This window comes from Lynx canadensis, chromosome D2 (genome assembly GCF_007474595.2).
Source record: "Lynx canadensis isolate LIC74 chromosome D2, mLynCan4.pri.v2, whole genome shotgun sequence".
NCBI lineage: Eukaryota > Metazoa > Chordata > Mammalia > Carnivora > Felidae > Lynx > Lynx canadensis.
In genome coordinates this window covers 16,441,292-16,457,645 of record NC_044313.2, presented here as the reverse complement: position 1 = coordinate 16,457,645, position 16,354 = coordinate 16,441,292, and the positions used below count along the sequence as shown (strand labels likewise).

General features: G+C 49.3%; 1 protein-coding gene across 1 annotated transcript in view; it reads left to right on the top strand.

The window, feature by feature from the left end:
- VWA2 (von Willebrand factor A domain containing 2) overlaps window positions 1-16,354 on the top strand; it is a 43,916-nt gene that overhangs the window by 10,505 nt on the left and 17,057 nt on the right. Inside the window, exons 3-5 of the mRNA XM_030335494.1 lie at window positions 830-904; window positions 2,129-2,262; window positions 7,432-7,541. Coding sequence (XP_030191354.1) covers window positions 830-904; window positions 2,129-2,262; window positions 7,432-7,541 — 319 coding nt within the window. The remainder of the gene's footprint in view (window positions 1-829; window positions 905-2,128; window positions 2,263-7,431; window positions 7,542-16,354) is intronic.

The following is a 16,354-nucleotide window of genomic DNA, read 5'->3' as shown; positions in this document are numbered from 1 at the left end:
TCCTACCCCAAAACTTCTTGGCTCTTTTTCATGTGAATTGCACTGAACAAATTTATCAGAGTTTATTTACTCCCAGCCCTGTCCCTATGGATATCTGTTCTCTCCAGCCTTCCTCTCCATCACAACCATGAAAGGAGAGCCTTGATGTACCTTTTCCCTTGTCTAAAAGTGGTTTTCCTTTGGATCCCTTCCCAGGTGCGATACCATAGGGGCAAAGGCTGTAAGCAGGTTGACGACTCTTCATTCATTTGGCCAAATTGTTTTCTAAAAGGGTTGGACCAGTTTCCAGGGCCACCCCTGGAAGAGTTTTTCCTGATTGGGTCTTTCCCCAGTTACATTTAAATTTAGAGGCTGATCATTTAAATTTCACCGTTGAACGGGTATCTCATTATTTGGGTGAAAACATTTTGTCACCTGTTTAAACATTTTCCCTTGTGCTTGTCCACGAATCGAATTGTATTTCTTCTGTGAATTGTGTGTTTATATCCAGGGTTAATTTTTATGGCAAGGCGTTGTGCCCCAGAGGGGCACCCAGTTATTATACCTAACCAAGGGGCAAAACTCATCGGATTCACGGGCTCTCTGTATCCCCCTCTATGTACATTTTTAATTTTTGTCTTCGGGATACCCAAATTTAAATACAAAGTTTCCTGATTGGAGTATTTGGAGGGGTTTCTTTATGTTGTCCCCCTGGTAATTTGTTGAGATACAACATCGTTGAATTCCTCCACATTCCAGTTTTCTCTCTTATTACCTCTCATTTCTGGTCACATATGTGGACTCTAAGACTCCTCCCCGTAATGGCTCTTTCTGGTGTCTTCTTTCCTAGTACGCCCATCTCATCCTCTTCAGGAAGTCCACGTAAGCAGGGAGACCATTGGGAAGATTTCAGCCGCCAGCAAAAGTAAGCCTTTGTGTCATTCAACCCTCCAGGCCCCCCATTTCATCCTCTGCGTGATGGACCCAAGGGAAACTATGTTATTTTAGAACGCTCTTGTCCCATTCCCGTCTTCCTTTCATGCTGTAGCCAGGGCCATTTTCCCCAAACAGGCCTGAGCAGGTCTCCCACGGGGGTGAACACCCTCGGTTAATCCTTGTGGCTGAATTCCTTGGTCTTGCCTGGAAGTCCCGCGTGACCACCATCCCCCCAGCAACCTCACCTCCCGCCATGTTCCTTCCTCTTCCGCCCTTTCCAGCATTCGCTCCACGTGCTCACGCCCCACCAGCCCACTCCCAGAGACCCTGAATGCCCCTTCCCTCCCTCTCTGGTGAAGTCCCCCGCAGTCGCCGCCTTCTGGGTGGCGCCTTCTCGCCGGTGCTTCTCTGACCGCCACTGTCCTGCATCCTCGAGCTGAGGTGGAGGGATGCGGCCTCTGCAAGCTAGACGGCCTGCGTTTGCTTCCCAGCCCCCTCACTTGCTGGCACTTTGGCCTTCGGGAAGTTACCGAATCGTCCTGTGCCTTTCTCTCCTCATCTCTCCACTGGGAGTAAAAACCGCGCATCTGTTTAGGGGTGGGGTGTGGAGCTCGGGAGCTGAGAGCTAGAGGCCACGGGGTTTCTTTTTTGAGGTGATGGAAAAGGTGCTAAATTCGACTGTGGCAACGATGGGACGTATCTGTGAATATACTAAAAGCCACTGGATTATAAACTTTCAGCGGGTGAATTGAATGGTTTGTGAATAGTGCCTCAGTTAAACCGTTAAGTAGAAAAAATAGCAATCTATCTTAGGGTGGTTATAAGAATTAAATAAGTTAGCACATGTGAAGCGTTGGAGGCAGTGGATGGGTGGTGTACAGGAAAGACACAGTCAGTGCTGTTCTCACTTGAACTCTGGGGTAATGTGACCTCATGTGCCAGGGTCTGAACTAGGTTGTGGCCCCCCAGGGCCGGGGCCGAGGCTCTTCAGTATCCCTCGCTGGCCCGGCGGGCCCTCCCCTCCTATGGCTCAGTTAGTGTTGTTGAATTAGACATTTCCAGTTATTACGAAGACTGTGGGCTTCGTGCTGGTGGGCGAGGCCTGGGCGGGGGAGCAGACTTCCTGCTCCAGAGGAGCGAGACCCTCTTGGGACCAGATGGCGGGGAAGCCAGTTGTCACACATCATGTCCCCCTCTCCCCCCCCCCCCCCCGTGATACAGTGCTCAGCTGCTGTGGACATCCTGTTTCTGATAGATGGCTCCTACAGTGTCGGGAAGGGGAGCTTTGAAAGGTCCAAACACTTTGCCGTCACGGTCTGCGACGCTCTGGACATCGGTCCCGAGAGGGTGAGTGCAGGTCTCGTCATCTCTGTATTTCGACATCTTTGGTGGCAAGTGACCCAGATCCATTTCTAAGCAGAAGGGCACATGTACCCGCTAGTGGAACAGGAAGACCAAGGGAGGGGGGGGTGGCTCCTCGTTCTAGGCATGGTAGAATTTTGTGTTCCTTGGTTGGCTTCCTTCCCAAGCAAGCTTTCCTTATGTGGCGGACTTGCCCTACCTTGTCCTTCAAGATAGGGAACCCAGTAAAAAGAAGGTGGTTTTCTTTCCCTGGACACCTGGCGGGATGGCTCCCATCGGGCAGGCGTGGATCACGTAACAATCCCTTGACCGATCCCAGTAGTCAGAGGGGAGAGATTCTCTGGCCCCCTGTGAGTCACGTGCCGATTCGCCTCGTTGGCTTCCCACTCGCGAGAGAGGTGTCTGTAGAACAGTGGGAAAGGGACAGCGTGCTGGCAGACAAAAGCTATGCCTCAGAAGACGAGCGTCTCAATAGGAGGTGCAGTACCCTCTCTGTTCACTTGCGAGGAACTACTCCTGCCTGAGTGAATCCAGCCAGTTTCTTCATTCCTGGTCCTCCCTGGCTCCGGAGAGCAGCTCTGAAATAGCAGCAGGGTGCACTGGCCACGGCTCTTGCTGCTAAAAGGGGCATCTTGGGACAACCCGACGGAGAAATGGGCAACGAACACAGACAGCCCTTAGGCATAGGAAAAGGCGCCCCGCCTCACTCACGGTAACAGCAAATGTCCCGCTGAAATACCATTTTCACTTACTGGCTTAGCAAAAATGCGGTTCGGTGACATGCCCCATTGGCAGATCCGTAGAAACGGGTGCGCGCACTGATGGTGGGAGCGTAACCCGGCGCAGCCTCTCGGAAGGGCATCTGACAGCATCTGTCGGAATGACAACGGCCTGGACCCTTTGACCCAGGAATTCTACTCCATGAGATTTATTCCACAGATACTCCCACAAATGCAAAGTAATGCACACACACAGTGATTCCCTGCAGTGTTGTTTACGTTCGTGAAAGATTTCAGGTAATCCACGTACCCATTCACAGGGGACGGGTAAATCCAATATGGCGCATTCCTAAAGGACACGCTGGGCAGCTGCAGAAAGTGAATGGGGAAGGTCTCTTAGACGGAAGGGCACCAAAACAGACGCGAGTAAAAAGTAAGGTGCGAATGGTATGTATAGTGTGTTACTTTTTATGAAAAATAAAGGGAGGTAAATAGAGTAGGTTTGTACTTGGAGAGATTTGTAAAGAGGCTGAGGGAAGTGGTGTGCCGTTGAGGGGGAGGGTGGGAACTGAACCGATGGGGTGCCTCCACGGGGAGACTCATCGATACAGATTTTTTTTTTTTTATGCATGATGGATTTTGAACCATGGGAACCTACTCAAAAATCAAAATTTAACAAGGGCATTTTGGTCTGAAAAGCGATACTTAACTTGAACTAGAGACTACTTACAAACAGGTTGCAGAAGGAAGTGGTTTTCCAAGATGACATTCCTGGGTTAATCCTAGAAAAACCTCTGGGATTTAAGAGCAAAAGTGGCTTTTAATGAAAGCCAGATTTTCTCCAGAATGGCAGGTACTTTTGAGAGGGGGAGCACATTGTCCTGGACCACAGGCAGCCTTGCAGGGCCGTCTGGAGACACTGTGACAGACACCATTCCATCCGGGCACGAGCAGTCCAGAAGTTGCAACCACTGGGTCAACCCATCGCGGGTCCTCCGAGGGCCAGGACCATGGGCTGCTGAGTCTCCGCTCTCCTCCACACAGGGCCCTGCTTTTCAAAGGAAGGGATTCCCCATGAAGTTTCATTAGTTATTCGTGGAGAGAGAACCGTCAACATCGAACCCTCGGGGGATTTGATTTGCACCTTATTCTACTTTTCTGCAACTTAAGTTTTCTTTCTTTCTTTTTTTTTTTAATGTTTGTTTATTTTTGAGACACAGAGAGACAGAGCATGAGCAGGGGAGGGTCAGAGAGAGAGGGAGACACAGAATCTGAAGCAGGCTCCAGGCTCTGAGCTGTCAGCACAGAGCCCGACGCGGGGCTCGAACTTACGGACCGTGAGATCATGACCTGAGCCGAAGTCGGACGCTTAACCGACTGAGCCACCCAGGCGCCCCTGCAACTTAAGTTTTCAAGTTGCTATAAATTAAGTTGCTTTCTGTGCGCGCTCTGTGGGGTGAGGTGGATTGAAAGTGTCTGAAGTCTTTCTCCCGACAATTAGAAGCTGAGAAGTTCACTTCCTGGCTCTGATACAGTGATTGCAGCAGGGTGATTACGGTGCGGTGAGAAATGTGGGCAGGCTTGCTTCGGAGCACACAGTAAACCGAAGATAAAAGGCAACTCCTTTGCTCCCAAACCGCCAATTAAATTAAATGCCTTAACCACTGACTCAAGCTGTTCCCATCTTGTTTTGTTTTGAAGTTATGTCCTTCCTGTTTAATTCAAGCAAATATGCTCAGCTGTTGGTCTCAAGGGAATTGTTTTTTAAGTAACCCTTTCGCAGCGTTCAAGGAGAACACATTCAATGCCTAGTGTCCCTCCTGCTCACATGTTTTCCATCTGCCCGGTTTCCCTGCCTGTTTTCTCAAGCATCCTTCCAGAATCCCCTCACGCAAACACAAGCGGTATGAAGCCTACCATGCATGTGGTATACGCTGTTCTATCCCTTGCCTTTTTTCTTCATATTGTCTTGGAAGTCTTTTTGTATCTAGGTAGATAGGTAACATAGGCGTTAATACAGGTATATATTATATTTTATGGCTTATTAATGTTCCATTGTGAGGATATACTGAGGTTTAATTAACCAATCCCCTATTGATGGACATTTGATATTACAAACATACCGGGCCACCTGGGTGGCTCAGTCAGTGGAGCGTCCGACTTCCGCTCGGGTCATGATTTATTTCATGGTTCGTGGGTTCGAGCCCCGCGTCTGGGCTGACACCTCAGAGCCTGGAGCCTGCTGTGGATTCTATGTCTCCCTCTCTGTCTGCTCCTCCCCTGCTCGTGCTGTCTCTCTGTCTTTCAAAAAAAAATAAATGTTAAAAAAATATATATGTATACTGTTATATATATATATATATACATATACTGTTATATACATATATGTATACTGTTACATATGTATGTATACTGTGAGCTTGTAAATACATCATTTCACACATACGGAAGTATGTCAGTAGGATATATTCCCAGGAGCCCTATGCAACCGTATTTTCACTAAATATTGAGAAATTGGTCTCCATAGGTGCTGTAGCACCTATATTCTTACCAGCGGTGTTTGAGAACTTGGTAGTTTCCCTTGCAAACATTGCATTTAGATTTCTGCTACATTTCAGTGTGGTACAGTGAAGCATCTTTTCTCATATTAAAGAGCCCTTTGTGTTTCCTGTGCGATATCTGTTCATACCCTTTGCCAGTTTTTCTATTGTATTGTTGGTCTTTTATGCATCAGTTCCTAGATCAGTTCCCTACATATTGGGAAAACTAACCTCGTGCCTCTGACTTGAGTTGCAAACAACTTTTCCGTTTGGCTGCATTTTTTTATTGCGTTGTGGTATGTTTTGCCCTGTAGAAGTTTTCTTTATGTGGCCAGATTTATCACCCTTTCCCTTTATGGCTTCTGGGTTTCAAGGCAAAGTAAGGTCGTTTTCCACTTGGAAGTTAGGAAGAAATTCTTTCCAGGTTTCTTGTAGAACTTCCACGGTTACACTTTTTTCACGTGTAAATCTTGAATCCATTTGTGATCGATCCTTTTCTCATTTGTAGGTGGCTGTTCAGTGGTCTCAATGTCACTTACTAGACCAGCTTCTCCCCACTAGCTGGAGATGCCACCTTGATCACACGCTGACCTCAAGGGAGATTTCGAAAGGGTTGTTCCTCAGAATCTCAAGCTTCTCTTCTGCCCCATTTTCCAGGGTCCCTCTCCCACACATGCCCACCCAAGACCTAAATCTCTTCCTACTGAAGATGCTCATCCTCAGAACCTCCTGTTGAAGCAAAGTCCATTGGGCTCTGGTCATCGGGAGCAGGTGCCACTGGGCTGGTGGGGCCGAGCCCTTTGATGGTCTCCAAAGCACGAAGCCTGTTAAGGGATCAGCGGTGCAGGAATTCAAGTAGTGGGTAAAAGAGTGGTCTCATCGCTTCAATATGAATCACATGGCCTATTTGCAATCTTGGCCGGAATTGGGGTTGGTTGATAGTGACTGGGAATGCAGGTTTGGAGAGCCCGTGATTATGTACAGGGCTTGGGCTTTCAAGAGGAAACCCAGATGTTTATAGCCTTTTCTGCTCGAGACAAGCTAGGGTCCAAAGGGCCCGGAAAGTGACTTGATTCAGTTTCCCTTCTCCAGTTTGGCAAGGCGTTGGGTCTTCTCACGTGGCCTCTGAATTCGGATGATGCGGCGTCTGTTTGGAGTCACCCGCGGCCCCGACCCCTTCCGCCGTGGGGGAACGTCCTCTCAGGTTAAGACGCTGATTGTCCCCCCGGCGTGACCCTGGTGTGGAGAGCTGGCCTTCCCCGCGCTTGGCAAGAGCAGGCCCGGAAGGACTGACCCGCGCCAACCAAGGATGCGCGGGTGGTGGCTGCGGTTGGGGGTGAGCCGCCCGTGCAGGCGGCCGTGCTTGCCTTCCGCGGCTCCCCTGCTCTCGCCGGCAGCATTCTGCTCAAGGTCCGTGCTGGCTGCTGAGAAGGCCGGCAGTGCCGCTGAGGCTTAGTGAGGGTCGTGGGCACGAAGTGCAGTGGCCCCGCTCTCTTTCACTAGCCCCAGGCCGGATCTGTGTCTCTCTGCGTTTTAGTAGATTCACGAGGGATTGTTTAAAACGGTACCTGGGAGGCCGTTGGAAGTGTGACCAGAGACCCTACCCTCAAGGTGCTCGCAGCCCAGCCGGGAGGGCTGGCCAGAATGTGGGGCGAGAAGGTGCCGTTGGTGGTTGTCAGTGCCGCGCATAGGCACTTGGTTTTCTCCAGGCCCTCCTCCTGGTCTTTGGGCCTTTCTCTGAGGGACACTGGAGGGAGCCCCGGCTCTGGTATTTGTTGCGTGGGCAGGAGGCAGGGTCATTAACCTTTCTCGTCCCTGCGTTTCCCTTAGGAATGTTTGTGACTTGACCTCGCTCTCAGCACCCTCCCCCCCGGGCCCTCTGTCTCCTACTGCAGGTCAGAGTGGGAGCACTGCAGTTCGGTTCCGTCCCTCGTCTGGAATTCCCCTTGGATTCGTTTTCGTCCCCACGGGAAGTGAAGGCAAACATGAAGAGCATGGTTTTCAAGTACGTATGATCCAATTACCGCCGTGCTTCGGATGGAGCCAGCTGCTCTCAAGATCGCTCCCTTGAAGGGCGTGATTGGCCCGAGAGAGGGCTGCGGTCTGGCTTCCGGAACCCCAGCTGCGTCCGGTGGGTAGTGAGAATTCCCTTCTCGAGACCGCTCCTCTTATTACGTAACCGCGTCTCCAGTGGGAGCTCACGCCGACTTACGGTATCTTTGCCGCCGTAGCGTGGAGTTGTCCATTACCTGGGACAGAGAGGGCTAGTGAAGGTTGAGGTGGGTCAGGAGCGTGAGGGGTGGGGGTGGGGGTGGGGGAAGAACACTGGGTCTTTCTCCCAGTTCTGTCCCTGCAGCCGGGATGGCTCCCCACACGTCTTGGAGCCTCGTTTGTGTCTTCTAGAAAGAGTAAGTGTCCCCCAGTTACTAAGAATGCTTTAGAAAGGATGAATAGCTGTTTGCGTGCTCATATACACCCTATAAATGTATGTGGTAGGGTCACAGCTTTACTCACATTACGAGTCAGCTGACGTGTGTGTGTATGCATATAGGCACACGTGAATACACACGTATACTGTGTATCAGTATTTTAAACGTCCGTGTATTGTATACACAGGTGCATCTGTATACGTGTGTTATATACACATGCAAGTGCACGCACCCGCACGTTTACAAACACTCACAGAAGAGCACCTTTACTTGCCGCTTGCCACTCTGCTCTCTGTTGTCTGCCGCCCCTTGAGCGGGCGTCCACTGAAGTCCTGCTGGGGTCCTTGGTCCCAGCCGCTGACAGCCACCAACTCCGGTTGCCAGGGAGGGCCCCGGACTCTGCAGTCTTTCCCAGTCACAGGCCTCCGTGCCTCCAGTGCCCTCCAGAAGCCCGTGTCCCGCGCACTGGGCACAGCAGGACCTCTGGGGGCCCTACGGCCCCCAGGCACCCCCAGTGACTTCTTCTCAGGTTGTTTGTCCCGGTCCAGGGATACCCCGACCAGAGTGAGAGGCAAGTCAGATACAAGAAGGCACAGAGGGAAGCCGAGCACCTTGAAGTGTTTGTTAAACACGACAGTAGTGCGCGCTGGCCTTGCCTCGTTCCCTCGGACCGTCCACCCTTGAGGCCTCCGAGAATGGTTTCCTCTCACTCCCGTGTCTGCGGCCCAGACGCCCAGAGCAGCACTTGTCAAAGTGAGCTCTTTGGTCAGAAGTCCTGGGTCGGAGTTGCCTGTAAGGAGCGTGTCGTCAGTGCTGGTGCCTCAGTTCCCTCCCAGACCTGCTGAATCCCTCTGTGGGCTTAGGGCACGTAGATACTAGATGCTAAGGATTTGCACTTTTGAAAGGTCTCTCCCACTGCCCTGGGATGATGATGATTGCTTTTTTTCTTTCATATTTTTAAAATTTATTTTGAGAGAGAGTGAGCACGAGCAGGGGAGGAATATATATATACGTGTTTTATATATATATATATATATGTATATTTATATGTGTGTGTGTTATATATGTATATATATGTGTGTTATATATATGTATATACATACATATACATACATATATATATATATACACATCTATATATGTATACATGTGTATGTATATATATGTGTGTGTGTGTGTGTGTGTGTATATATATATATATATATATATAGAGAGAGAGAGAGAGAGAGAGAGAGAGAGAGAATATTCTAAGCAGGCTCCACACTGTCAGCACAGAGCCCAATGAGGGGTTTGAACTCACAAACTGTGAGATCATGATCCGATCTGAAATCAAGAGTCTGACGCTTAACTGACTGAGCCACTCAGGTGCCCCCCTCTCTCTTTTTGAGAGAACAAGTGTGCAAGCAGGGGAGGGGCAGAGAGAGAGGGAGAGAGAAGCTTAAGCAGGCTCCATGCCCAGCTGGGAGACTGATGCAGGGCTCTGTCTCATGACTGTGAGATCATGACCTGAGCTGAAATCAAGAGTCAGATGCTTAACCGACTGAGCCACCCAGACACCCCCTGCCATGTGCTTATCCTACACACTAAGTTTAAAAAAAACAAAAACAAAAACGCCTTTATTGACATGTAATTTAAATGCCATGAAGTTCACACATTCAGCGTGTACAATTCAGTGACTTCGAGTGTATTTTCCAGAGTTAGGCCACTATTACTATAATTTTAGAACGTTTTCATCACCCCAGCAAGAAACCTTGTAAATAGACATCTCTCCAGAGAAGAGGTATAAATGGCCCTCAAACACTTGGAAAGATGCTCAGTGTCATTAGTCACTAAGGAAATGCAAATCCGAACCGCAATGAGCTGCCACTTTACACCCACCAGGAAGGCTAAAGTAGACGACACCCAGTAGCAAGTGTCGGCAGGGGCACGAAGAAATCGGACCCCTCGTGTGCTGCTGGTGGGATTGTGAAATGGTGCAGCGCCTTTGGGAATAATCTGGCAGCTAAACACGGGTTTACCACGTGACCCAGTGACTCGGACAGAATTGAAAATGTATGCCTCCGGAAACACGTGGCCACTGATGTTCATAGCGGCATTATTTGTAGCAGCCCCGAAATGGAAACAACACAAAAGCCCAGTGAATGAATGGCTGAACCAAAGGCGGTATATCCGAACCGTGGAAGGTCATTCCTTTTCAGTCAGGAAAAGGAAGGATGATGTGATTCATGCTACAACATGGATGAACCTTGAAAACGTGATAAGCCAGACACAGAAGGCCGCATGTTGTAGGATTCCTCCATTTATGCGAACTGTCTGGAATAGGCAAATCTGTGGAGACAAAAAGCAGATCAGTCCCCGCCGGGGGCTGTGGGCAGAGGGGATAGGGAGGGACTCCTAATGGGTGTAGGGCTTCTTTTGGGGGCGATGAAATGTTTTGAGCTTAGTGGGGATGGTTGCACAATTCTGTGAATGTCCTGAACACCGGGGTGATTTTACTTTAAAAGGGTGATTTTGGGGGCGACTTGTTGGCTCAGTTAAGCATCCAACTTCAGCTCGGGTCATGATCCCATGGGTCGCGGGTTCAAGCCCCGCATCCGGCTCTGTGCTGACAGCTCAGAGCCTGGAGCCTGCTTCGGATTCTCTGTTTCCCTTTCTTTCTTCCCTTCCCTCACTCATGCTCTGTTTGTCCCTTTCTCTCTCTCTCTCTCTCTCTCTCTCTCTCTCTCTCTCTCTCTCTCTAAAATAAACGTTAAACACTTTTTTCTTAAGTTAAAAAAAATAAAAGGGTGATTTTGGGGGAGCCTGGGTGGGTGGCTCAGTTGACTGACTCTTACGCATCTGACTCTCGATTTCAGCTCAGGACATGATCTTGCAGTTTAGTGAGTTTGAGCCCTACATTGGGCTCCACACTGACAGTACAGAACCTGCTTGGGATTCTCTCTCCCTCCCTCCCTCTCTGCGCCAACCCCCCACCAACTCACCCCTGCTCTTTCTCTCTCAAACAGATAAACTTAAAAAATATTTTAAAAGGGAGAATTATATGGTATAAGAATTCATATACCATAAAATTACCATATCATTATTAATAAAACATTTTATTCCCAAAACATCTTTGTACCCATTAGATGCATGCTAACGTTTGCAGAAGAAAAACTGGCCTCTTGGTTTCAGTTCAGGACTGAATGTCAGCAATTGTTTGGGTAACTCTGCCTTGACGATTTGGTCCCACTCTGTTCTGAAAACACTGAGCAAATTGCAGCAAACTCGTTCAAAAAGGCACTCTGGGGATCATCTAGTATCTATTTCAACCCCTCATTTTACGGAGGAGACCACTGAGGCTGAGAAGGAGCAGGGGACTTGGCCAGGACCGCAGAGTCCTGCTACTTGTCCAGTAGGCAACCCCCGCCACCGCCCAGCTGTCCTTCTCCACCTCTTTCCACCCTCCCCTCCCCACCCCCCAAAGTGTTTGTTGAGCCTCTCCTCAGCTGTGTTGGAAGTCATAACTAAGGGCTTGGGAGTATTAGTCACAACGTAGGAAGTCCAGAGACTCCGTAAGGATATGCCAGATGAGGACGCTGCGGGTGGAGAAAGAAGCCTCTTTATGTGTCTGATCTTCTTAGCCGTGTATGGTTAGCATCGTGTGTCCTAGGATGACTACAAGAGGCGGCAAACGAGGCAAGGAGGCACCAAGTAATTTTTTGGCCGCAGTTGCAGGGTCACTGAGGACGCTAAACATTAAGACGTTATTATTAATCAGTACAGAGGAATGTCGGCCCGAGTGGGAGTGATAACCTCCCGAGGGCTCTCTACCCTTTTTCTGCAGTGAAATTTTAAGTGCTGGGCTGATTGGGACAGCTCTACCCAGAACTCCAAATGCTTGCCTTTTCAGACCAAGGCGATCGATCCCCTGAAAGTGTGTTTTGAGGTGGCCAGGGAACTCCCCTTGCTGTCACTTTGCATTAAGAAGTTTAAAAAAACGATACAGTTAAGAACCTTCCAGTTTTGCACCCCATGATAACATAAAATCAGATGAAGCATGGCCAGCAAAATCTGTTCCAAATGCGCAGAGCTCCTGGCCAGCTGGTGTGCAGCCTCCCGCGGTCATTTCATTAATCTCACGGTCACGCGACTCTTGAGTTTTCTGATTGCTTTGGACCCCATCTGTAGCTTTATCAGAGTTTTACTGTATTTAGATCGCTCTCCAGAAATAGCACTCACCGCTCACTGTACCTTAGCACGATGCTAGCTGTGGCATCTTTCAAACCACATTAACATTTCAACATCGCTTTTAGAATAGTTGTAATTACGAAGCATTTTGCTCTTTTTTAACTTACTTGGTGCGCATTTTTGCATAAAGCTGCGTTATTTTTCATGCGGATCCTTTCTAATGGCTCTATGATAACTCGATGAATCGAACTATCATAGTATATTAAATCACTCCTTTAAAGGGACACATTTACATTGATTCCAAGGTTTTTGTCTATTGGTTTAAAAAAAAGAAAGAAACCTCTGTAATCAACATCCCTCTACCTACAGTGAGTTTTCTTTTTTTAATGTTTGCTTATTTATTTTGAGCAAGAGCGTGTGTGCGTGCAAGAGGAGGAGGGGCAGAGAGAGGGAGAGAGAATCCCAAGCAGGCTCCATGCTGTCAGCTCAGAGCCCGGCGTGGGGCTTGATCCCTCGAACCGTGGGACCGTCACCTGAGCCAAAAACCAAGAGTTGGGCGCTTAACCTACTGAGCCCCCCAGGTGCCCCTACAGTGAGCTTTCTGATAAATTACTTTTCAGACTCTGTTTCGTGGGCTACCTGCTTCGGAATCACTGGGGCAGGGGAGGCTGGCTTAAAATGCAGATTCTCGGCCTGGTCGCACACCCACCGGTTTGGAGTCTCTGGATGATGGGATCTGAGAATCTCCATTCTCCCACCTCCCAAGGGATTTTTATGCTCATTGGAATTTGAGACTAACTCAAAAGAAAAACTTCTTGGAACAGACTGCTAGTTAATCATGGTAACTACCACTGATGGGGTGCTCACTGGCTCCTAGGAGGCACTGGGTGTAGCATTTACTAATACTGTTACTTCCCCTACTTTAACAAGGAAGGAAAGTGAGTCTCATTACCTTTTCCAGTTTACTTGGCTAATAAATTTCAGGACTATATTTGAGCCCCACCGACTCTGGAGCCCATGTTCCTTATCCACTTGAGTATTCCAATGGCCAAATGTTTAGATTCCAGACCCGCCCCCGCCAAAAAAAGTCCAAGCATTGCAGTCACAGCTCCCCTAAGACCGTAGTCAGTCTGCGAACCTTCACCTGCAACCTGGCTTAGTCCTGTTTGAGAGAAATTAGAAGAATCTTGGTGAGACTCTGGCCTCCGACCTCCCTTGTCTAGAGCCGGACCCTGAGCTCAGGACAGACTCTCAGATAGAAATGCTCCACAGAGTGAGGAACATGGAGGTGGTGGGGTTTTTCCTCCTTTCCCAGAGTCCAGAAGTCTTTGGGAATCTCACCTGACTGGTAGAGTATTCCAGTGGGAAAGGTGGGTTAGGGAACAGAAGTGGAGAGGACAGACAGCACGGGCATCTGTGTGTTGAGGGACAGGAAGGACAGACACTCCACAGGCCGGTGGAGTTGGGAGCCCAGACTCCCACGTCTTGGACATTTATCTCTAACCACAGCCACGGGCGTACTGCCAGGGGCATGAAAGCCCAGGGAGTTTCATGGTCAGTGGGGCGCCTTGGCTTTTGGTGAGCAGAAGAGTATTGTGACCATTTAGGTAGAACGGTGTACTGCGGGGATCAGCAGACTTTTTCAGTGAAGATCTACAGAGGCCAAGCTTTGCTGGCCATAGGGTCTTTGCACAGGTAGTACATAAACGAATGGGCATGGCTGTTTCCCACTATAACTTTGTCTACAAAAAAATCACAGGCTGTAATTTGCCAACCCCTGGAGAAGGAAGACCATTGGCTTTGGAATCAGTCTGAGTGGGTTTAAACTCCAGTTCTGACCCCCCACTAGCTGGTTGAGAGGCAGGTGACTTGGATGGCTGCATAACATTTTGGCTAAGAACTTGGCCTCTGGAAGTGGAGGGTCCAGGGTTCAGGTCCTGCCTCCACTATTCCTGAGCTGTGTGACCTTAGATAGGGCCTTTCCCTGAACTCCCCTATCCCAGCTGTGGTGAGAATTGTTTGAGCTTAGTACCTTTACACACACACACACACACACACACACACACACACACACACACAGCACAGTGGTGCTTGGCAGAGAGGTGCTCTGGAAATCTTAGCAGTTAGTGTTACTATTCTCTGGGCTGGAGTCTCCCCATCTAATAAATGAGGATAATATTAGCACCTTTTATCATAGTTGTAGGGATTATATTTAGTAACGGGTAGGGGAAGTATTGGCATGAAGTGAAAACTCTGTACTAATATCATCCTTTAGGAATGGGAAGCCATTTGCCCTTCTAGGAGCCTTAGAGGATGGCTCTTTGTAGATGGAAGAGCTTTGGCAAAGGTAGGAGTCTTCTCAGAAATCAAAATCCTCTTGGTTATCTTCAGTATCTGATATGTGACCTAGCACAGTGTGAGAAGAGTGGGGGGCACTCGGTGTTCATTGATGTTCTGCTCCCTTTGGATAAGCCCCTTGCCCAAGCCAGGCTCTGCTCACCAGCCCAGGACGTGGCTGGCGGTGGTCCCCAGTGCCTTTGCTTACACTTCTTCCCCTGATTGGAGTGGTCTCTTCTTTTCCTAATCCACTGACTCACCAAGACCCCATCAGATGCTTGCCATGCTGAAGCCTGTCCCTGACGGCTCCTCCCCACAATGAACCCCTCCTCAGAACTCTTGCTATTGTCATCCTTTCGTTGGCAATTGTTATTGCTTATAGGTCCTGCTTCTTCAGCTAGACTTACAGTTCTTGGGGGATGGGATCATGTTATGCTTCCTGGTCTCACTCTCATTTTCTTCCACTTAGAGTGCCCATAAGAAACACCAGTGGGCTGAAAACAGTAGCTTTTTAATTGATGCAGATGCTGATTATGGAAGACCAGGAGTCTTAATTCTAGGAGTTATGCACTCTTGTTGACATTCGTTAACTTAATGGAGCCTCATAGAATTGCCCTTCAAGAGCTCTCTTAGGACAGAAAGCAGTAAAAGTGAAGAATATTCTGGGCCTGGTCCATAAATCCTTCCAAGCACACTCCTCCTTGCTCTTCCCTCACCTCTCTGCTGAGTGGAGAGGTCCTTGAGGACAGAGAGGAAGGGGAGCACAAAGGGAAAGGAGCCCGGATCTCTGAGTAGCTGCTTGGAGGAGAGCAAACCAGGAGAGATGCTTGGGCAGGAGGGCCACGTCAGGCTTGCATGAGAAGTGAGCGTTTTGAGTGGCGAGTTAAAGAAGCGCGTACGCATTCACCCACGCAGATATGTAGGCACACACACACAGAGTGCCCGAGCCTCTTGCCAGTTGGGTGTTTGCACCTTAGAAGAGTCACTGTAGGGCCCTCTGAGAGACAGGCATGGTTGCCTTAATTGACACTGTAACGTAAGAATAGATGTGCCCCCCCCCCCAAATCTACAGGGCTTTCTCTGTGTGTGCGGTTAATAACCGTGGTGATTCCATCAGGCTCGACATTGTGGCTCACGTCCGATGTGTTGCCACCCACTGAAAGGTTTGGCCTAAGACCCATTACGGGGAATCGTTGTCTGTTTGATTCTGAAGGCTGACAGCCCTCCCTCTGAGGATGCTTGCATGAGCCTCCTATTGTAGGATTTAATAGAGATTCTGTGCTGGGATTCCAAGCTCAGCAGACAGTCTCTGTAACTAGGCTGTGACGAGATGGGACCACCGTAACGTCCCCCGATCTGGAAGCAGTCCCACAGTTCAGCCTTCCGGCACCTAATCCTGGACTGGAAGTGAGCCGGGAAGGCCTGATCACAGACCCGACCATCATTAGACCCTTGGATCAAAGACCTGTCCTTCACAGTTAGAGAGTCACACGATTTTCCGAAGCTCAGTTATCTGCTTGCCCACCCCAACGGGATGCTGAGCCCTAACAAGAGGAGAATGATACAGATGGGGAGAGGTGGGAGGTGGGTGTTAGACACACAGACAGCGAAGGTCATCGGCCCCTGAGCTGTCACTGGAGGCAGAGGGGTACGGGGAGAGAGTCCAGAAACCTACACAAAGAATGACATTATTGCATAATACGGCAGAGACGTCCAGGGTGAAACTTCCGTCCGCAGGAAGAGTTAATTACTACTCTTCGTTGTGGTTCGGATGGTGAGAAGGTGCATGTCCCATGCTGGACTTGTCACTCTGAGCTACTGCTGGGAGAAAGCGGCTGTCACTAAGCACGGAGGAGCCCGTTGTTTCAGGTCGTCATTCCCAATT